Source organism: Galleria mellonella, unplaced genomic scaffold (genome assembly GCF_026898425.1).
Source record: "Galleria mellonella isolate WM207_F2 unplaced genomic scaffold, CSIRO_AGI_GalMel_v1 utg606, whole genome shotgun sequence".
In the NCBI taxonomy this organism is placed as follows: domain Eukaryota; kingdom Metazoa; phylum Arthropoda; class Insecta; order Lepidoptera; family Pyralidae; genus Galleria; species Galleria mellonella.
This window is the reverse complement of record NW_026442126.1, coordinates 349,979-373,012: the sequence shown is the minus strand read 5'-3', so window position 1 is coordinate 373,012 and position 23,034 is coordinate 349,979. Positions and strand designations below refer to the sequence as shown.

Here is a 23,034-nt window from a genome sequence, read left to right as displayed (position 1 = left end):
ATTAATAATAATCGCCTTACACCCTCCCCCTTCAACATCACCATATTTTTTTAATTAATGAAAATGGCATGGTAACTTCAACTGAGCTATCGGTATACACTCGCGGGACATCAATGAGGGATGAGGATGAAGGTCAGCTGATCCATTGTAACGATTTCAATAAAACAGCAATCATAATGGTTTCCGGGGGAAACCACGTCGAGGTGGGGGGAAGGGATTGTTAGTAATGGAGACTGAGAATCCCATTGCTAACAATATACCCAACCAGGTCGACCTCCTCGCAGTTTTCTCTGGAAACTATCATGGTTAATTCCTGATGAATTCATCATGATGGGCTAACTGGCCTGTTTTCATTCTCATCTGTCACCCTTCACTGGTGCTCCGCCAGCGTATCCCGTTAGCGCAGGCGGGGTTACCATATCATTTTCACCCATCAAAAAAAAACATGTCGAGGTCGACCTGATAGTATGCATTGCTAGAAATGAGGCGATTAGACCTAGACTAAAAATGTCTTTCCTTTATCCTTTCCATTCTCCTCCATGTCCACATTTCGAATTAATATAGGAAATTGGTAGTAGCACTCACCAGTATTAAGCAACGCCGGGATCCAACATCGTCATAGTCGAACCGTTAGCTTTTTTATCATTCTCAGGAAATGATTAAGAAGTATAATTCTAATTAAACTGGTTCAGGTTTATGGCTTAAGCCATAGCTACCACTTTCCAACAAGTTGTCAGCTTGTTTGCCATTCAAGACGTATTATCAAACGAGCTTAAGTTTCGAAAGTTCTATTTTGAAGTAATTTAATTTATTGTTATATTTAGACACATTATTTATATTTATATATTTATTAATATTTTTAAGTTATACAATGAATTAGAGGCGACATATTTGTTTTCTTACAATTACCAGAGAGCAACCAGAGAGCATCACTCTACATACATCAAACATAGACTAATAAAGTTGCCATATTAAGAAATGTGTGGATTGCTTTTTCAACAGAAAATAATATACTTTTTTCGGGGGGATAAGGATTGTAAGTAATGGGGTCTAATTTCCTCATCACTAGCAATCCTTCATTTGACCTTGAGATGTCTACCAACACCCAAGTTTTATTTTCCTTCAGAGAATTATCAGGTCGACTTCTCACAGCTTCCTTATAGCTATTAGGTTCCAGTTGATTACCAGTGCTCTCTCCATTTATATTATATAGAACAAAATCCTCCACGTAGTTCCCCTGGAAACTATCGTGGTTAATTCAAGTGGAATTCCTCACGATGGGCTAAGGAACCTTCTTTCATCCTCACCTATCACCCCTCACTGGTGCCCCGCCAGCGTATACCGATAGCGCATTATACACTTTTTACAAATTACATACATATATATTTACGTCTTTCTCCCATTGGAACAGACAGAAACAATAGAACACCAATTGCTCCATTTCAAACTAGACATTCACCACGTTCACATACATACAACACTCATACAAATTTACCAAAGGAAGACCTTGTGCAAAAATCGTTTTATTGAATACCTCTGTCCCATTCGTGTTTCTACCGTGAAGCAGTTGTTTGCATGGCTGTGTTTCGGCTTGAAGGGTGGGATATGGCGTGAATTTACTGGGTACAGAGGAATAACACCCGAGTCCTCAGGAATGACAACGCATGGGGGGTATCATGGGCGAAACAGTATACTTTGTTGTGTCTTTGGTACTGCTCATGTTTATAAGCGACAGTTACCACTTTCCATCAGGTGAGCCGTTAGCTTGTTTGCGATTCTAAGTTGTATAAAAAAAAAGTATAGGAGGTATCATGGGCGAAACAGTATATGGTACTCTGTGCTCACTCTATGGTACTGCTCATGTCTATAGGCGACGATTACCACTTTCCATCGGGTGGGCCGTCAGCTTGTTCGCCATTCTAAGTTGCATAAGAAAGAATTAAAAATAAAAATGTATGCATAAAGTAACTCTTTAATATAAAAATATTCAGCTACAACTAATATCACAAACCACTTAAGAACTATCCGTCCACATAGACTGCAGGAAACATTTACCACTCGACCGAGATGGCTGAATGTTACAGGAAATTCTGTAAAATTATTTCTACTTTTATAGTTGTGAAAGAGTGGGCCGTCAGCTTGTTTGCCATTCTAAGTTGTATAAAAAAAAAAAAGTTGTGAAATAGTAAAATGAGTGGCTTCTCTCACTTTAAGATTTTGATGTTACGCAGACATACTGTCTGGCCAAAAGTATTTGCAACCCTAAAAATCTTTTGAAATTTCTTATCTATTGATCCGTCTAGGATCTATTGTCGCATAGTACACGTGTAAAGGTTAAAATGAGCCAATCAAAACAACGCGCCATCTCATAAAACTATAAACACAATAGAGGTAACTCATTTCCAGGTAAATCGAATTTTAGGGAAATTTTTAGTTTATTACAATTCATCATAATATGAAGAACTGTCGACAAATTATTGTAAATTGGTTGTTGGTTTACGTGAGGCAGTTCATTACTATTCTTGGCAATTTATTTAGAAGTAACCTGGTTTTGAGATCCCTATAAAACAATTTCGGATACAAATGTTTCTATCATTGATGGACCTTACAATATTATAATATTGAACTTACATTGTTGAAATACTTTGGATTTTAATCAAATATAAAACACAAATGCCATATATAATAAGTTTTAAACAAAACAATTGTTTAAATCAACAAAGTATAGTAAATTTTACTATGGTATGGCACATAAAAAGTTCTATAGGTACCTAGAAAAAAAAAAACACAACATAATAAATATTTTAATAAACAATAAATTATTTAAAATCTCGATGATTAGAAACAATCAGTTGGAAACAACAACTAAAATTCTTAAAGAATTAATAACAAAAACAGCAAATGGTCAATTATTTGCTAGCGCTTCGTTGCCATCAGTTTTGTTCATGATTTGTATATTTACTAGCGATATACTATTTGAATTGCTCCTGTCTATATCAATTTTCAATTCGGCCAGACCTAACGCCGGTTGCTGTTTCTTCCATATATTTAACTCCTCTGGTTTAACCAGGGACATCCCCGATATTGTCTGTATGTTCATCAAATTCTTTATCCACTTTGCATTGTTTATCCTAGTCGTTTTAATTTTATCATCAATATTCACTAGTTCCTTACTCAGTTCCTTTATATCCTCAATGTTTTTGGAGATCTCATTCTCCCTGTCATCATCCACTTGTTCTCTCTTTCTTTTATGCTTAATCTTATCCGTTACTTTGATTTCGAACTGGCTGTCTTCTGATTCGTACGCTCGGTTCAACTTGTCTATTTCCATCCAAGCAGCTGCTGAAACTACAGAGCAGGTCGCCGACGGAGACTCAAGGGTCCGCTTGCTCTTCATGCTGACCACATCCTCGGACTGCGCCTCGTTGTCCTCCTTGTAGAACTGAAGATCTTCATGGCCAAATGGATATTCACACTCTGTATTCTCACACATTAGTAGTTTTTCATTGAAGTTTATGAAAAACAGTTTGATTTCTGACTGGCATAATGGACATAGCTGGAAGAAAAGAAATTGTTTTTATTTCCACGCATTAACATTTTACCAATTACCAGAGGGAGACTTTGTACAAAAATCGATTGCTTGGGTACCTCTGTCCCATTCGTTTTTCAACTGTGAAGCAGTTATGTTTGCATAGCTGTGTTTCGATTTGAAGGGTGGGATATGGCGTGAATTTACAGGGTACAGAGGAATAACACCCGAGTCCTCAGGAATGGCAATGCATTGGAGGTATCATGAACGAAACAGTATACTCTGTTATGTCCATGGCACTGTTCATATCCATAGGCGACGGTTACCACTTTCCATCAGGTGGACCGTTAGCTTGTTTGCCATTCCAAGTTGTATAAAAAAAACATTATATTGGTTGATACAAGGGTATAATGGGTAATATTAAGTGTGTAATATAAAAAGGTCATACCCTTAAACCTTCCTCCACTATGGTTGCATTCTCTGATAAGTCAAACGGTGCTGCCTGTAATATGGAAAGAAATACATTATAAAATGTTAAGGAATATTAACTAGTTCTTGCCACGTGGTTCCGGCATAGAATAGACCACAACTTCCTTTCCTTTCGTGTCGTAAGAGGCAACTGAGGGAGGACGAGGGATGGGCAGCAGTTTCTCTCTTAAAACATCTCCAAAACCTAACTGTGCTTACCATTCTGTCATTAATTATAATGAATGGTAGCCTCAGCTATACTATCGGTATCCGCTGGCGGGGCGCCAGTGAGGGATGATGGGAGAGAATGAAAAGGCAAGTCAGTTGGATCATCATGACAAATTCAAAAAGAATTAACCACAATAGTTTCCAGAGGGAACCGCGTGGAGGTCGACCTGACAAGGTATATTGTTACAATATCTTTCGCCTCACTGTTTCATGGTAGAAACACTAGAACGACGGAGGGGGGAAGGATTGGTAATAATGAAGACCTAGAGACCCATTACTAGCTATATACCCTATCAGGTCGGCCTCCACGTGGTTCCCCTGGAAACCATCATGAATAATTCTTGTTGAATTCATCACGATGGGCTAACTGACCTGCTTCATCCTCATCTATCATCCTTCACTGGTGCCCCGCCGGTGTATACCGATAGCGCAGACGGGGTTACTATTCCATTATCACCCATTAAAAAACAACACTAGAGCGACAGATGTACCCATGCAGGCGACTTATATACAAAGAATGGGAAACTAACATCAAATTTACAATTGAGGATTATTACTAGTGAGAGATAATATGAAATCAGTGGGTCTACCATGACAAGAAATTCCGAAATTTCGGACTCAATTTCGCGTTTTTGTTTATACCAAAATCGGACCAATAAATGGAGTTCAACATTTCGTTCGTCATACATCCTATCATAAAAGTCCAAAGGAACGATATTTTAACATTATTAATATATCCAAACGGCATGTATTATGTAATTTTAACATCAAATTTCTGTTTCGTTTGGCTCCGAAATTTCGGAAAACATTTCGTGGTAGGCCCTCAACTCTGTTAATCCATCGTTAGGATCAACCACAATGATTAACAGGGGGACAGCATGCAGGTTGACTTGACAGGGTACATTGCTACTAATGGGGACTAAAAACCCCAATACTACAATCCCTGATATCCGGGGCGACAATGTTACAAATACTATGTAATACATATATGTAATATAATCTACATATAATAAATCTGTTGATAGGTCAATTCTGTACATGAAATATATTTCCAAAATAACTATCAGCGGGTGATTAGTGATCGACACTGATGCCAAAAATGCAATCAGTAAAATTTTTGTCTGCCTGTCTGTCTGTATGTTCGTTATAGAAACATAAACTACTCGACGGATTTGAACGAGACTTGGTACAATTATTCTTCATATACCTGGGCAGGTTATAGTATACTTTTCATCACGCTACGATCAATAGGAGCATAGAGCAGTGAAGGGAAATGTTAAAAATGTCCACCCGTGCGACGCCGGGACGGGCCGCTAGTGTAAAATAATAACAATCAATAAATATTACTAACTGGTATTGTAATTACTAATTAATTTAAAACTTGAATTAAACTGACATAAATAATTACTAAGTTAATCAACTATGCACATTAATACATACTTTTGTATTTTCCTCCATAACTGTAGCAGATTCAGATATACCACATGGTATTGCCTGCAAAAAAAAAAAAAAAAAAAGAAAATAAGTTCTGATTAATTTAAATGTAATGTATAGCCAGCGCGCATAGTAAGACAACGGTAGGTGCCTCTCGCTCCCCGCATACTTCTCCACCCGCACCTCGACGCTCCGAGCGCAGGGGCAGACGCGAGTAGTCGGCACTAACCACCGTCCAGCCCGTACGTACGCGTGTCGAGGCCGCGAGCGAGACCGCCATTACGATATACCTAACCTATAAATGTAATGTAAATTGAACTCTCCACACTTAGCCTGTCATATGGGCCGTTGTGCATATGAGTCGTGGCTAGTACAGTCAACCCAGCTCCGCACAGAAGCACAGAAGCTTCCTGGGATCTTCACAGGCTTAGCGGAGCGACCTCACCGTTCCAAGGATTACTAATAAATTCTCTTGGAAGAAAAGGGATTTTGAGCAATGGGGTTGTCAAACTAGCAATATTAGCCCTATTAGGTCGACCTCCACATGGTTCCTCCTGGAAACCATCCTGATTAATTCTAGTGGAATTCATCACGATGGGCTAACTGATTTGCTTCATCCTCACCTATCATCCTTCACTGGTGCCCCGCAAGTGTATACCAATAGCGCGGGTGGGGTTGCTATTCCATTATCACCCATTATAACTAATCTCTTAATTTAAATTATTATAGAACTATTATGAAATAATACAATAGTTGCAGGCGTCCAAAGGCTACAGTTACTGTTTACCATTAGATGGGCTGTATGCTTGCTTACAATCTTTGTGGTATAAAAAAAAACTACTACTGTGTGTGATGACTTGACTACGTACTGTTATACCTTCATCCACTAGTGTTGTATTTTCATAAATATCAGGGTAGGTCTCCGCCTGTACAAATGATTACTAAAATTAATTTCTACCATAAACTATACAGTATATTCATTCATCATCATCATCATACCAGAGGGAGACTTTAAAGCCAATTGCTTGGGTACCTCTGTACTATTCGAGTTTCTACCGTGATGCAGTTGTATTTGCATGGCTGTGTTTTGGTTTGAAAGGTGGGATATGGCAGTGAATTTACAGGGTACAGAGGAATAACACCTGAGTCCTCAGGAATAGCAATGCATGGGGAGTATCATGGGCGAAACAGTATACTCTGTTATGTCTATGGTACTGCTCATGTCTATAGACGACGGTTACCACTTTCCATCAGGTGGGCCATCGACATGTTTGCCATTCTAAGTTGTATAAAAAAAAATATCAGCCTTTATTTGTCCACTGCTGAACATAAGCCTACCCCTTGGGGGTTGCCAGTAGTTGCCATACTGGGCAGGCAGATTTGCAACCTCAGTTAGGCTTTAGAGATGTTTTGAGAAGAATGCTGCTGCCCATTTCTTGCCCTCCTTAGTCGCCTCTTACGACACCCATGGTAAAGGAAGGGGTGGCCTGTTCTATGCGGGGACCACATGGCTAATATATAATATAGTATATTCATTAACCTAACCTATTCCTTAAAAATAGTGTTAATATTAATTAATGGGGTGTCAAAAATCTAATTTATTTTTTATTAGATATTTTTTTTAATACAAACAACTAATTAACACATGGCATGTAAATAATTGTACTCTGAATTTAGACCAGTGGTTGTGGCTTATATAATTTAAAAAACAAACTATATTAGTGGGTACACTTAGTTCAGAGAGATAAGTTTTTAATCTATGTAGTATTTACTTAAATTTAAATATACATACTATTATTCCTTCATCTATTATTCCTTCATCCATTATTGTAGCATTCCCAGTTATCTGAAGGGGGACTGCCTGCAAATAGATATTTAAATAAATACTACATAAAAAAGATGAATTTAAAATTAACTAACAATCCTTACTAACCATTAAAGATTGTAAATTTGAATTCCTTGTTTCGTCACTTTCCATAATGAATTAAACTATTTAAATAGGTAAGTTTTATGAAACTAGTACAATTTTAAAAAATCTAACAAAAATAAACTCCGAAACAAATCTATTTATTTTCAATAACAAACGTAGTGAAAATAATACAAACGTGATACAACTTTGTAACTGACATTGTTACAACATTGCAGTTGGAATGACGTTTTTGTATAAATCTATGTTACCGACTCCAGCTAATATTAAGAAATTATATCCATCATGGCCATTTTGAATAGATAAATTATGTCAGTCAGAGCTATGGAGCCATTTAAAAAATTATGCTTCACTTATAAATACATTTAAATAAGTTTTAAAAATAAGTTTTGTTAAATTACGTAGTAATAAACAGAAATACAAATAAATTTTTGTTAATCGTGATGCGAAATTACGATACAATAGTGAAATTTACTTACTCATTCACACAATATACTTGTTCATGTAAATTTTGTGCTATATTACAAATTTTGATGAACTTGTAAAACTTAGAAAAATTCATTCCTTAAACCTTGTACCTTGAACTGCAGGATACTCTTCAAGAGTTGGTAGTATGAATAAGCAGATACACGATATGCACAAACGAACCCACAATTTAACTCACAGTTTAAATAACATAATATTTATAACGTCTACTAATTTTCTATTTCGTAATTAACGACAGTCAGAAATAATCGCTAGGCAACACCCATAATAAGTGTCACACCGCGTCATAATCTACTATTATAGTCTACTAACTAAAAAGTTTTAACAGTATAATTAACTAAAATTCATTAGTGCCGTCAGCTTGTTTGCCATTCTAAATTGTATAAAAAAGTGTTGTCCATGGTTCCGACTATTTATAGCTATAAATTGAAATACGAGTAACGATATATTACAAAGATAAGTAGTACTCAAAATTATGTATGAATAATAATCGAAATAAAAATAATTTTAACTACTACAACTTAGAAACTTAACCGTCTAGGGCTGGGCAGCAGCGTCTCTCTTGAAACATTACCAAAGCCTAACTACAGTTGCCAAACCACCTGCCAAGCGTGGCACCTACTGGCAAACCCTCCATATATCCAATAGTAATATAATAATTATATTTTTAAACAATTTTTAATTATTTTAATTAAAATTTGAGAACTTTTTTTCATATATTTTAAAGATATTTTTAAGTTATAAAAAAATTATAAATATTTTTTTATGTTATATAAAAATAGACAATGAGTTTTGAAACATATTTAATAGAATAGTAGTAGTTAGTTGAAAAAATTTAAATTCTGAAATAGCTGGGCTTTTTATGTGCCACAGTCAATATTAATATTTTAGACAGAGATATATATAGATAATGGTACAACACTATTATAATTTTTCATTATGTTGTTACTTCTAAAAGGTAACGTGCATTTCATTTTCCAGATTACGTGGATATAAAGCTATTATCAACCCTTATGACGTAGTGATCACTTACTCTATGATGCATTAGGATATACACTAGGGACAAAAAGTCTTAGGATCACACAACGGACGGGAGGAGGCAAGTGAACATCACGCCGAAAAATCGTGTAAGATCTATATAACTAATTCATTAAATTTAAATCCTTACTAAAATTATAAATATAAGTGAGTTTGTTTTTTACCTCATAGCATTTTAACAGCTTAATAATCACTATGAAATTTGGGATATACGTACTATAAGGGATGGAGAAAAACACAGGCTACTTTTTATATTAATTAGTAAACATATACCGATAACGTGGACGAAGTGACGGGTAAAAAATAGTTTTATACCACGAAGTAGCTAAATACTATACAATACCTATTAATATCGATATTTTGGTGCAGACATGTAATAAGTAATTACACAATACTATTTCTTTTTTTTTTTTTTATTTGATTGTATTATTTCCAGATAGCTGCTTAGATTCATATTTTTATTAGTTCAGTTTTAATAATGTGAATGAGTGCTAACTCAGAAGTAAAAGACTGTCAGCTGTCAATTCCAAATTGGACCACAGACTGTTTATGGATTCGGCAATTGACATAGAGGTCGATTCTGAGACATAGATGATATATACATACTGAGATTCTGAGACTGTTTTCTAAGTTTATATAATATTTTAATTTGATAAATTAAGGAAATTACTACTTTATAGGCCATCATAAATTGAATTTATTATATTTTTAAAGCAAATCTATTAGAAATTTAATTTACATTGGTCCTTAGAACAAATATTTCATTGTGATATTATACTCAAATTTTAATTGTAGTATTAGTTTATTAAATCGTGCTTTAAACTCAAAATCGACTACAATTATTAACTATTAACGGAAGTCGTTATAAAGAAGTCTTAAAAATTAATAGATAAAAGGATACAATTGTCAGTTTTAAGTTTTGAAATTAATACTAATTTGAAAACAATGTATATTTATCATTTATGAATTTTACGCATCTATCTTACGCAATTATAGTGTAATTTTCATACACAAAAATATATGTATATACCTACATCTTCTTGGAGAGGTCGAATTGCGCACGATGGACTGGCCTGCGCTCAGCCCGAGATGTGAATTCCATCGAGCAAGTGCTCGATGGCATTCATATCCATTCATTCATGTCCCATAAGTATGGGACGAGCCTAAAAGAAGAGTTCGGGCCAGGAATCCAGTCCCTTCAAGCATAGACGAGCAAACGGCAGCATTATTAGAGGAGTGGAACGACATTCCTCAAAAAATGTCAAAAAATTGATAAGTTCAATGAAAAACAGACTGCAGAAAAACAGAATACGAAGTATTGAATTAATTTTTTTTTTATTTATACCGTTTTTTGTTTAATTTACAAAATAAGGAACATTGGCCCTTTTCCTAAATTCCCATTTTTCCTACTCTTATTTCTTGTTTAATTCATCACAATGGGCTAACTGACCTGCTTCATCCTCACCTATTATCCCTCAGCAGTAATCCTCCAGTATAAACCAATAGCGCTGGCAGGGTAACCATTCCATTATCATCCATTAAAAAGTACAATTATCTTGATATTTTCCAAATATCTCGATTGTGTAACTAATCAGAGACAAAAATAAAATTAAACAATTCAAATTTTCATACTTATTTAATAAAATATCAAAAAACAATATTTAAGATATGAGATTACATCAACAACATTATACTTATATACTAATTGAATAAAAAAAATGCAAAAAGGCACATTTTGACACAACGGGGAGAATTCTGAAGTATCATTTCTCTAAACTTATTACTATATTTAAAATTTCTATTTCATAATTCTTTATTGCAAGAAACAATATTAACAAATTTTTTAATAGACTTCAATAAAAATTATTATAATTTTAGATAATCCATAATTTAGTTTTAGTCCAGAAAACAGTAAATTTACAAATAGATTCAATTAAAATATTAGGTTAAGAAATAAATTTTGAGAAATGGTATCTTAAGATCTGTCCCAATGTCTATAAAATATTTATAAAAATGACAATTTAGCGTGGGCACATAGCATGACGTCCACCATCCACTGGCACGCTAGCTCCGGTGATATTGCTTGCAAGGTCGCTGGCTAAAAATGCTATGGTTGCAGCGACCTCCTCCGGTTTCCCAGGGCGACCTAATGCATGTGTTTCCTTTGTCCTCTCCAAGAACGCAGCATACTGTTCATCGGACAAACCTCCACGTTTTTGCAACTCGGTTAAAATAACACCTGGATTGACAGCATTCACTCTAACACCCTTTAGTGCTAATTCTAATGCGACACACCTTGTAAATTGATCAACAGATGCTTTCGACACATTGTAGGCCAGTACACCGGGGAAAGATCTAATGCCATTGACACTAGATACATTGACAATATTGCCTTTAGTTTTAAGAAGATGAGGCACAGCTAACATGGTAAGATAATAAATTGATCGAACATTTGTATTCATAAGTCGGTCATATTGAGCCAAGGATGTGTTCTCTATGGTGCCAGTCTCTAAAATTCCCGCATTATTGACCAGTACATCTAGCTGTCCATAATGCTTTACGGTACTATTGATGATATTCTCGATATCTTTTTCGTTGGTCAAGTCTGCCGGTATAAGATGCACGTTTGCTGCAGTCTCGCATTGCTTACTGATCTTCGTCAAATTGTTCACATTTCTCCCTGTAAGGGACAATTTCGCGCCAAGTTTCGATAAAAATACAGCTGTAGCGGCTCCAATGCCGGAACTGGCGCCGGTAACAATAATAACTTTGCCCGCAAAATTCATTGTACTGTAAGCCAACTGTTGCCTACTGCTTACTAAAAAATACTGTAGTTTGTAATGTAAGTTAACAAATATGTTACGTAATTGTACCAATACTTATATCGTTCCCGACCGATAAAGTATCCCATATAATTAGATAAGTTTATTTATGAACATGTTTTGTTTATGTTATTTAATCGCTCTTTGATAAAGATTAGGGATGGATCATATGAATCGCATCAATGTATTGAAAACATCGATTTATTTTAACAACGCATCGATTTTAACCGATATGTCTTTAACGTTTTGATATAAGAATATAATCAATTTATCTTTTTATTTATATTACTGAGATGACAAACAAGCATACGGCCCACCAGTAAGCGGTTACCGTAGCCTATGAACGTCTGCAATACCAGGGTATATGAATATCGATAATTTTCTTTCAAAATACCGAATGAATACAGCTAATTTTATTGTTTGTATAGTTAATGTACACAAACATATTTATTGAAATAAGAAAAATGATAGTAGAATTACTAAGGTGACTTTAAAACGTTAAAACATTTAAATCTTATTGAGGTTCTAAGGGTACTTTAAACCAAACTCACACATTAATGCGTATGACTAGATTTATTAGAAGGAACAAGTGTTGTACACGCTTACAATACTAGGGGCATTATGTGCGCATTGCTGACTCTTAAGAAACTTCTTTACCCCTTTTTTGAAAAAGCTCATACTGTGGTCTCTCTAAGAAAAACCTCGACGGGGAGCTTATTCCAAAACCTAAACGTTCGTGTGAGGATACATGTCTGAAACCACGCTATACGCGACCATCTAAGCTCTAAGATATAGGGTGAACACTCTAGCTATCCGAGCTATACGACGGTAGAAACGCATCGGACGTAGGCGTCATATTGAATAAATTCACTGAGCACAATCCGTTGTATAAACGGTAGAACACGCAAAGTGAAGCAAAATCTCTTACAAACTTAAGGGTTCGATATCGCTTGTAAGCCTGAGATTATCAATAATTTATAGCTCGTCGTTGCAATGAGTAAAATGGTACAATCTGATATCTAGGTACTTCCACTTATAAATGACAACGATACTCCATGTAGAGCGGATTTGCAATTTATAGAGACTTTATTGTTGATCTGATGTGAAGTATTGCTTCGCTCTATTAACCACACCGAGTTTTTTGAATACCAGCTTTACTTTTTCCTCTGTCTCACGGTCGTCAGTCCTTACGGTCACCCGAATGCAAAAGATTTTCGAAATGGACGGAATCTAGAATGAAGATTCGGAATTGCTCTTTATTCAAAGGTTGTTTAGAAGAGATCGCTTTCAGCGATCGTTTCAAGAAACGATTACATATCAAACAATTACAAGTAATTCTTTGTATTTCTAATAAGTTTACTACTGTGATCTTTTGGAGGAAACAGTAAAGAGTATCTATCTATTTATTAATATTACATTAAACATATCGATTATATATGTCACTAGATTTATTATATTACAATATGTATTTTCATTTGCGCATCACTAGAAGAAAAAAAATGGATTTGTTAACAAATATGAAAGAAATGTATTTGGAGAAATTATGAGCTTCTTATCAAAGATTCAATGTTCTTAGCTTCTTAGATAATAATCGTAAAAATAACGACTCAAGAATTAAAGAAAAAAAGAGAAATAAAAAAAATGCATTAGTGGTGAATGAGTGGGACTCAGAAATTATCATTCGTTAAGTATGTAGTAATGACTACCGTAGACGATGATGGATAAAATTTCGTCATTTATTAATGTTTGTAAAATATAAACATGTTCTTAGTGTAAAAACTATATTTCCCTCTGTCCTACTAACAACATAGATAATCTGATGATAGACAGACTAGTATACTAGATGTGTGATGAAGACATGAAAAAATAATAATCTCATTCAAAATAAATTTTTATAAATGGCAACACTTATTGTATTACTCGTTTATTTTATCGGTCTTTCGGTAGTTTTCGGTGAATTTGTTCTTAGTACGTAATAAATTCTTATCTTTTCCATTGAACAGTCGTAACTTTTAAGTTAATATTAAATAAATATTTAATAAGAAAGTTTTTAATCATTACAACAAAATGCCTGTAAGAGCAGTTTGCGTACTCAATGGAGACGTCAAGGGCACGGTATTTTTCGATCAAAAAGTAAGTTTTGGATATTTAAATCTTTATATGTACAGTATCACATATTTGTTAATTGTAACTGACCTTGTTGGTCCTAGAGTACATTATTAACAGCATTTAATAATATAGTCTCAATTGGACTTAGTAAGTAGAAGCATAGGTTATGGAAAAATTTAGAATTGTACCATAAGTAAATGCGACGGAGTGGTAGAGGAAAAGGGATTTTTATTCGACGGTATATGGACAGCATAATTATAATGCTATATTATAAATGATATTGCGGCTAAGCATGTTAAGTAAAACATTGCTAGTAATTGGTTGACGAAACGAAAGGTTGGACTAGTGGGTAACACTAGGAGTTTACACCGGCCGTGGTCACGAGTAGACTGATATTGTGAGGTCGTGTCTCCGCTTCAGAAGCAGAGGTATAGGTCAATGGGCCGCCCTTAGGGGCGGTTTATTTTCTTCTACCTACTCGTCATCATGTAGCAGTTTATTCATGACTACAGCCAGTGTTACCTGGTCGAAACATCGAGGTTACTCCGATAAATTATTATAATGCACTTTTGTTGAACTAAATTAAGATGAATTACAGAATATACTCTGCTATTAGTGGCATTCTCATTCTTTGTCATTTTGCATCTATCTACTTTGTAATTCTAAATAAAAAAATATATGATATAAAAAAAATAAAACATCTGTTTTTTAAATTATTTATTGTCACCATATAATTATGTATTTTTGAAACGTGAGGTTGATTTTTATAGTAATATACAAGTTGATGATCCTTCTTATAATATAACCAAAGCCTAATTGTGGTTGCCAACCCAAGTGCCAAATGTGGCAGCTACTGGCAAAACTCCTCCCTCCTATAGGGGGAGGCATATGTTCAACAGTAGTCAGTCAGTGTCTGATATGATGATGATGATGATAATAAAGCAAGTTGATGGTCCACTTGATGAAATGTGATAACTGTCACCTATAGATGTGAATAGTGTGGGCATTACAGAATACACTGTGACACCCATGGTACCTTACATGCATTAGTTATCGACTTAACTAAATGTAATTAATATTTTCTTTTCAGGATGACAAAGCACCAGTTGTGGTTTCAGGCGAAGTCAGCGGTCTGAGCAAGGTAAGTTTGCTACATGTGGTAGCACTTCTTTACACTAGTTACATCTATCACTGCTGTGCAGCTATAGGGCTTCTTAGAAATCGCCACTTGTCCATGGCTTCCCTCATGTGAAACCCAACATCCTGTTTCTCGTCAAATTTCTAAAATTCTTAGTGAATGCCTGTGTATTAAATATTATTGTTATTTAAGTAAAATTTTAATTTAAGATGACATCTCTCTACATATGCATCTTCTAATGCTTACATTTTTTAATATAACAAATTTGATTATGGCTAAAAATGGTTGATACCTGCAATCAAGTAAGAAATAATTTAAAAAATAATTAAATATTAATTAAACCCAAGGGTTTGGTTGAAACATAAAATTCAGACTGTTAACAGATTACAAATCGTTAGATTTAGATTTAGTTAAAAAAATGGCGATTTAAAAGTGCTTGTGAACAAGTCTATTTAAATAAAGATGATTTGAATTCAGTGTTATAATTTTTTTCTAATGATAATGTCTGACTGGACTAGTCTAGTACATTTGCAATTGAAGTAATGAATATGTTTATTTTATTACTGGGACATAGTTAATAGGTGACATTGATAATAATGCGTTAATTACACGTAAATGTTTTCGGGGGGAAAGGGATTGTTAGTAATGGAGACTGAGAATCCCATTGCTAGCAATATACCCAACCAGGTCGACCTCCTCGCGGTTCCCCCTGGAAACTCTCATGGTTAATTCCTGATGAATTCATCATGATGGACTAACTGGCCTGTTTTCATTCTCATCTATCACCCTTCACTGGTGCTCCGCCAGCGTATCCCGTTAGCGCAGGCGGGGCTACCATACCATTTTCACCCATAAAAAAAATGTTTATTTTATTACTGGGACATAGTTAATAGGTGACATTGATAATAATGCGTTAATAATACGTAAATGTATTATAACTACATACAATACCTAAGTAGGTAACTTAGTTAGGTAATAGGAAACCGCTTCGAAACTGCTTATTCATGTTTTACATTTCAATGTTAATAAATCAATGCTACCATTTAAGTACGACTGTATGTTAAATTGATAAAGCGTTTATCAGTGAAATTATTATTTCTCCTATATACTAGAAACATTTTTTTATTTCTTGTCGCGAGATAACTGGTCCGTAGGTACATTATGAAATGACTTATTATTGTTATGTATGATCTTGCCTCTACTATCACGACTGTGCTGTCGAGACCAACTTGATAACTAAAGCTTGTTAAACTTGACTTGTGGCAAATTTATCGAGTATAATAGATACAAACAGAGGGGAAAGGGATTGTTAGGAATGGAGATTGACACCCCTATTGTTAGCAATATCCTATTAGGTCGAACTCCACGTGGTTCCCCTGAACAATTCTTATTGAATTCGTCACGATGGGCTAACTGACCTGCTTCATCCTCATCTATCATCCTTCACTGGTGCCCCGCCGGTGTATACCGATAGCGCGGGTGGGGTTATCATTTCATTATCACCCATTAAAAAAAATAGATACAAACACGTTCCTAAACAAACGATAGGCACAAAACTATGTAGAAACAATTCCAAACATAATTACTAGTGAAGCTACATACCTAGATGCAAACCAGAGGGAGACTTTGTACAATAGTTTTGTTTCGCCACCGCTATCCCATTCGTGTTTTTACCGTGAAGCAGCTGTGTTTCGGTTTGTAGGGTGGGATATGGCGTGAATTTACAGGGAACCGAGGAATAACACCTGAGTCCTCAGGAATGGCAACACATGGGGGGTATCATGGGCGAAACAGTATACTTTGTTATGTCCATGGCACTGCTCATGTCTATAGGCAACGGTTACCAGTTTCCATCAGGTGGACCGTCAGCTTGTTTGCCATTCTAAGTTGTATAAAAAAAATCTCATTTTTTATTGGTGTGTGACTACTAGCACCTATAGAACCTCGGTGCCCCCAGTCGTTGCCCTTCCACGGTTATTTCTCCTGAAAGAATTACCATATTTGTCCACTCCATGTGCAATTACCGGCTCGTTTACACACAGCTTATTATCAACAAAAGTAATAAATTATAAATTTGACTTATCATAAAAACTTGTCCGAAGTACCCGATGGTTGTTGATGCGTCATCAACAGAATACCTACATGTGCCTGTAAACACGTACAATTGGCACCATAAATCCAATGCATATTTTTTTTTAATAATATGAAACCGTAAGTTTTTTTTCTTCTATGGATGGTAATGGAATGGTAACCCCGTCTGTGCCATCGGTATATGCTGGCGGGGCACCAGTGGAGGATAGTATGTGAGAATGAAAAAGCAGATCAGTTAGCCCATCGTGATGAATAAATACACTTGGAATTCAGCACGATGGTATCCAGGAGGACCACGTGGAGGTCGACCTGTTAGGGTATATTGTTAACAATGGGATTTTTAGCCCGCATTAAATATATATATAGTAATGCTTTTTTTTGTTATCCCTTCCCCCAATTTTTTCAATATTGTTTTTGTGACCATAATTATTTAGAAAATTATAATATATACAGTTCGTGAATTACTGATAGGTAAAAATATGTACTTTCAGAATATTAGAACAAGGAATTGTTATCTCGTTAGGTGAGGATGAAAAGGCAGGTCAGTTAGCCAATCGTGACGAACTCCACTAGAGTTAATCACGATAGTTTCCCGGGGGAACTTCGTGATAGTATTATAAGGATTTTACTCGCACTTTATGCGAGCTGTTCCATTACCTTCTATTTATAAGAAGCTGCTGACAGTGCAAATAAATCTACCAGTAAATTAATCATTGTATGATTTCAAAGCACGTCTTGAAGGTGCACGTGCTCCTGTATGTGATTTAAAATTCCTATAAAATAGAAGAATAGAAAATATTTGTTGCCAGAATAGAATTACAATAGAAAATACATATATAAGAAGTGTCTCTGGGCAAAAGGAACTGGCTCAGCTGATGCTGCGAGTGTCCCAGTGCTATGTGTACAGCTGCACAGCGCTGGTTTTCAGCCAGTCCCTCTCTTAACAATGTACAACAAAAATACAAATAGGTACAACTGCGATTGCCTCTTACAACTTGTAACTATATTACAACATAAATATGTTCGGATTGATACCTGCTGCTGATTTTCACCATCGTACAACCCGTTATAAACTAAAGTTTCATCCCAACCATCTGGACGAGTGGCGTTTCTCCACCGTGCGTTTTTCAAGCCACTTTCTTCCACGCACAACCATTCTTTGGAATCAACTTCCAGCAGTAGTATTTCCGAACCGATACGACATCATAACCGTTCAAGAAAAGAGCATATTCCTTTTTAAAAGGCCGGCAGCACACCTGCAATGCCGTTAGTGTTGCGGGTGATCATGGGCGGCATAGTCACTTACCACTAACTAGGTGCGCCGCATGCTCGTTTGCCCTGTGTTGTAAAAAAAATTCACCTACAACTTATGTTATTATGCGCCAGTCTAGTTTTAGGAATCCGAATATGTTAGTGACTTGATGTCCACTGTATTAACGATTGTCGGTGCGTGTCCAAAGTCCAATATTCATGTCATTCGCGTACATTATCTAGATTTCGATGGCGCGACTTCACACGGGCCTATCATTCCCGGTATGGTGTTCTCGTGTGTGGGAGTTTATCTAATCTATAAAGGACTTGATAAATTTTGTAGTTTTTTCTAAAATTGTTCTATAGTGTTATAAAATAATCTTATATATATAAAATTCTCGTGTCACGGTGTTTGTTACCAAACTCCTCCGGAACGGCTTTACCGATTTTTATGAAATTTTGTGTGCGTATTGGGTAGGTCTGAGAATCGGCCAACATCTATTTTTCATACCCCTCGATGATAAGGGTGAGCAGCCCTATTACTACCTACCCCTTTTTTTATTTTTTTTTTATTATAATTTAGCATTGAAAAATCCATACAAATTCGAATTTTCACGCTTTTACGATCTACCCCTTTTTTTTAATCGCGATTTTTATATGCCGCAATAGGGTTGCAAGATAACAATCGAATATAATAATTGTAGTACGATAAATTTTCATGTATAGTTCTCGAAATAATGTATATGGTAAAACAACGTTTGCCAAGGTAGCTAGTAATACTATATATGTACTATGTAGGTATAATGATATAATATATATATATATATATATATATATATATATATATATATGTGTTTGCATGGCTGTGTTTCGGTTTGAAGGGTGGGATATGGCGTGAGTTTACTGGGTACAGAGGAATAACACCTGACTGTGGCAACGCATGAGGGTATCATGGGCGAAACAGTATACTCTGTTATGTCCATGGTACTGCTCATGTCTATAGGCAACGGTTACCACTTTCCATCAGGTGGGCCGTCAGCTTGTTTGCTATTCTAAGTTGTATAAAAAAAGAAAACAAAAATCACTTCAGTTTAAAACTGATGGAGTTACGACGTAACAAACAAAAAACTTTCAATCGAATTGAGTACCTCCTTTTTGCAAGTTGGTTAAAAATGTGTTCGCATTTCAGTGTCGGCGTAGGTATGTCGGAAAAAACAGATAAATAAGAATTCTAAATGTTTCAGCTTCTAATGCTTTTTTTTTTATTTTATTTAATGATAATGCTTCGATAACCCCGCCTGCGTTATCGGTATACGCTGGTGGGGTACCACTGTGTGATAAGTGAGGATGAAAGCAGGTCAATAGGTGATTATGGCATGATAATCCCGTCTGCGCTAGTAGTATACGCTGGCGGACTACCAATAAGGGAAGATAGGTGAAGATGAAAAAGCAGGACAGTTAGCCCATCGGGATGAATTGATCTGAAATTAAGCACGATGGTTCCAGGCACCGCTTGGAGGTCGACTTTGTTCTGTATGACAGGGAGGGTTTTTATGCTTATTGACCCTCCGCCAACCGTGTTTTTTTTTGCACGCCGTCAACCGTCACAAACGATATTGTTTCAGACGATAATTTGACCTTTTTTTTTTACAACTTAGAATAGCAAACAAGCTGACGACCCACCTGATGGAAAGTGGTAACAGTCGCCTATAGACATGAGCAGTACCATGGACATAACAGAGTATACTGTTTCGCCCATGATACCCCCATGCGTTGCCATTCCTGAGGACTCAGGTGTTAATCCTCTGTACCCAGTAAATTCACGCCATATCCCACCCTTCAAACCGAAACACAGCCATGCAAACCCAACTGCTTCACGGTAGAAACACGAATGGGACAGAGGTGCCCAAGCAATCGACTTTTGTACAAAGTCTCCCTCTGGGAGTACTTTTAAGTAGGGAAAATTTCCAGAAAAATTCGGGGATTATGTTCTAGATTTCTTTTTTATGTTTCCATAGTTTTTGTACAGACTTGAATACTTTACCCGCTGGTGAAATAAAATGTTATAATCTCTACAAAAATCGTAATTTCTAAGATTTCACTAAAAACCGGATATCTTGGATATAAATTAGTTACAAGAAGAAATGTTTTGAAGACCTATCTTCATATAAGCGCCTTTCAAAACCTTGCCTGTTAGACATGCGCGTGTGTAAATTTTTTTTTTCAGAGTTGTTTGAGTCTCCGTCCTTTTTTTCCTACAAAAGATATGCATCAAGTCCAAACTTGGCGCGGACGATATTGTCCTATACGATTGGCGGAGGGTTAATTTAATTAAAACACAAAGTATCTTAGGAGCGTCCATCTGTAATCTTTTTATTTTCTAGTGTTGCCATACATATTTGTTATGAACAATCAAACGATATAGGAATGTCATATATGCATAGACTTAATAGGGTATATTGCTAGCAATGACGCTGGTAGTCCCCATGATTAACTACAATGATTTGTATGGGGATAGATATAGATGATAATGATTTTTTTTTTTATGGATGATAATGGAATGGTAACCCCACCCGCGCTATCGGTATACACCGATTGAGGATGATAGGTGAGAATGAAAGAGCAGGTCAGTTACCCCATCGTAGTTCGTATTACTAACAATCCCTTCCCCCTAATGACAATGATTACTCCTATTAAGACCGTGTGCGGACATTTTCCAGTTATAATTTTTTTTATGTATCGTATCGTATATTATTTGCAGGGCAAGCACGGCTTCCACGTCCACGAGTTCGGCGACAACACGAACGGGTGCACGTCGGCTGGCGCGCACTTCAACCCCGGCAAACAGGAGCACGGCGGGCCCGACGCCAGCGTGCGGCACGTCGGCGACCTCGGCAACATCGAGGCCACCAGCGATGGGGGCGTCACCAAGGTAACTAGCCGTTTATTGTTATATTTTTTAAACAAACACCACGGTCTGCGGTATTGTAATGTATCTCAAACGTTCGTGAATGCTTGCACCAGAGGTATCACTCGTGCGGTTGTAAACCTTGTGACATAAAGTTTAAATCGCATAATCCAATGATCCTAGCCATATCTCGCTCTCATCATCTCTTTTCAATGCAACCAGAAAAGGTAAACAAGCTAATGCCAATCCAATGGGTAACTTACATTTTTTATGTAACTTAGAATGGCAAACAAGCTGACGGCTCACCTGATGGAAACTGGTAACCGTCGCCTATAGACACGAGCAGTACCGTGGACATAACAGAGTATACTGTTTCGCCCATGATACCCATGGGCGTTGTCATTCCTGAGAACTCAGGTGTTATTCCTCTGTACCTTGTAAATTCACTACCATATTTCACCACAAACACTAGTAACTTCTCAGGAGTAAGTTAATTTTCAAAAGTCATTTTATTTTTCAAAAATGAAAGTATAATGATGTCATTACTGTTTTAACTATAAATTAAGCAAGTGACAAGCTATCCAGATAGCTAGTGTGATAATGGTAGCTCTACCGGGGAAGAAGATTGTTAGCGATGATGTGTGGTAACTCCATAATTAGCAGTACTTCCCGTCGGGTCATATTCCTTGTTTGTGCAAGCCATTTGTATGTACTAGAGACCAGAGGGCCTACCATAAAATGTTTTCCGAAATTTCGGGGCCGAAAGAAACACAAATTTGATATTAAAATTACATAAAACATACTGTTTAAAAATGTTAAAATATTCTTCCTTTGGATTTTTATTCTAGAATTTATAACGAACAAAATATTAAGTTCCATTTATTGGGCAGATTTCGATATGAACAAAAACGTGAAATTGAGTCCGAAAATTCGAAATTTCATTTCATGGTAGACCCTCTGATCTAAACAGTGGATTAACAAGTTGTTATAATGATAATGTAGAATCTGATAAAGGTATATTATTGAAATAATTGTTACACAATTCACAGGTCAGTATCCAAGATTCTCAGATTTCCCTGGTGGGCCCCAACAGTATCCTGGGCCGCACCCTCGTCGTCCACGCCGACCCTGATGATCTAGGTCTCGGTGGCCACGAACTGAGCAAGTCTACAGGCAACGCCGGGGCGCGTATCGCTTGCGGTGTCATCGGCATTGCCAAAATCTAAACATATCTGGCCATAATAAATCCTTTCTAAGCAAATACTTCAAGTTTCTCTTGCATAACTATATGCTACAATGTGACAAATACTTGAAATATTTACTTAGGTCTCAAGTAATGTAAAAAAAAACATGTTCTAAAATGTATGTAACCAGTGACTTATAAATCAAACTGCAAAAATAAATGTGTATATGGCAATGTAGCTAGTTGTAAGGTTCTAAACACTATATGGTCTCTAGATTGTATTTACGTAATATGTTGCATTTCTCCTTGAAGTAAAGTTTTCGTTTAATTTTTTTATCTATGGTGCAGGTTAATATGTACTGTGGCTTGTTTTGTTTCAATAAAAACTTTATAAACATTATTTTTTTTATTGTAACACTTGC

The 23,034-nt window shown here is 36.0% G+C and overlaps 3 protein-coding genes across 8 annotated transcripts; 1 reads left to right on the top strand and 2 right to left on the bottom strand.

The window, feature by feature from the left end:
* Window positions 1–1,607: 1,607 nt before the first annotated feature.
* On the bottom strand, window positions 1,608–7,806 carry LOC113514012 (uncharacterized). 6 transcript variants are annotated; one of them, XM_052899659.1, is made up of 6 exons: window positions 7,593–7,612; window positions 7,452–7,520; window positions 6,537–6,585; window positions 5,666–5,719; window positions 3,978–4,031; window positions 1,609–3,556 (listed from the first exon to the last, which is right to left on the bottom strand). In XM_052899659.1, the coding sequence occupies exons 3-6, from the start codon at window positions 6,540–6,542 to the stop codon at window positions 2,906–2,908; spliced, it is 765 nt and encodes a 254-aa protein (XP_052755619.1). In that variant the 5' UTR covers window positions 6,543–6,585; window positions 7,452–7,520; window positions 7,593–7,612; the 3' UTR covers window positions 1,609–2,905. The 6 variants fall into 6 exon arrangements, with proteins under 6 accessions (XP_052755616.1, XP_052755618.1, XP_052755619.1 ...); XM_052899655.1 differs by having other exon boundaries at window positions 1,612–3,556; window positions 6,529–6,585; window positions 7,593–7,804; XM_052899656.1 differs by lacking the exon at window positions 6,537–6,585 and having other exon boundaries at window positions 1,608–3,556; window positions 7,593–7,806.
* Window positions 7,807–10,727: 2,921 nt separating this feature from the next.
* LOC113511437 (3-oxoacyl-[acyl-carrier-protein] reductase FabG-like) lies at window positions 10,728–12,093 on the bottom strand. Its single transcript, XM_026895060.3, has one exon. It carries the CDS (start codon window positions 11,894–11,896, stop codon window positions 11,132–11,134), a length of 765 nt encoding a protein of 254 aa, XP_026750861.2. The 5' UTR covers window positions 11,897–12,093; the 3' UTR covers window positions 10,728–11,131.
* Window positions 12,094–13,852: 1,759 nt separating this feature from the next.
* On the top strand, window positions 13,853–23,009 carry LOC113511438 (superoxide dismutase [Cu-Zn]). Its single transcript, XM_052899654.1, has 4 exons — window positions 13,853–14,065; window positions 15,132–15,182; window positions 21,283–21,453; window positions 22,479–23,009. The coding sequence occupies exons 1-4, from the start codon at window positions 14,000–14,002 to the stop codon at window positions 22,653–22,655; spliced, it is 465 nt and encodes a 154-aa protein (XP_052755614.1). The 5' UTR covers window positions 13,853–13,999; the 3' UTR covers window positions 22,656–23,009.
* Window positions 23,010–23,034: the final 25 nt, after the last annotated feature.

Coding starts and splice junctions, on each gene's coding strand:
- LOC113514012 (XM_052899655.1), bottom strand. CDS start 7,637: ATGGAAAGTGACGAAACAAGGAATTCAAATTTACAATCTTTAATG. Junction 4,032..5,665: donor TTATGGAGGAAAATACAAAA/GTATGTATTAAT, acceptor TCCATATTACAG/GCAGCACCGTTTGACTTATC. Junction 3,557..3,977: donor TAGTGGAGGAAGGTTTAAGG/GTATGACCTTTT, acceptor CTTTTCTTCCAG/CTATGTCCATTATGCCAGTC.
- LOC113511437 (XM_026895060.3), bottom strand. CDS start 11,896: ATGAATTTTGCGGGCAAAGTTATTATTGTTACCGGCGCCAGTTCCGGC.
- LOC113511438 (XM_052899654.1), top strand. CDS start 14,000: ATGCCTGTAAGAGCAGTTTGCGTACTCAATGGAGACGTCAAGGGCACG. Junction 14,066..15,131: donor CGGTATTTTTCGATCAAAAA/GTAAGTTTTGGA, acceptor TTTTCTTTTCAG/GATGACAAAGCACCAGTTGT. Junction 15,183..21,282: donor AAGTCAGCGGTCTGAGCAAG/GTAAGTTTGCTA, acceptor TATTATTTGCAG/GGCAAGCACGGCTTCCACGT.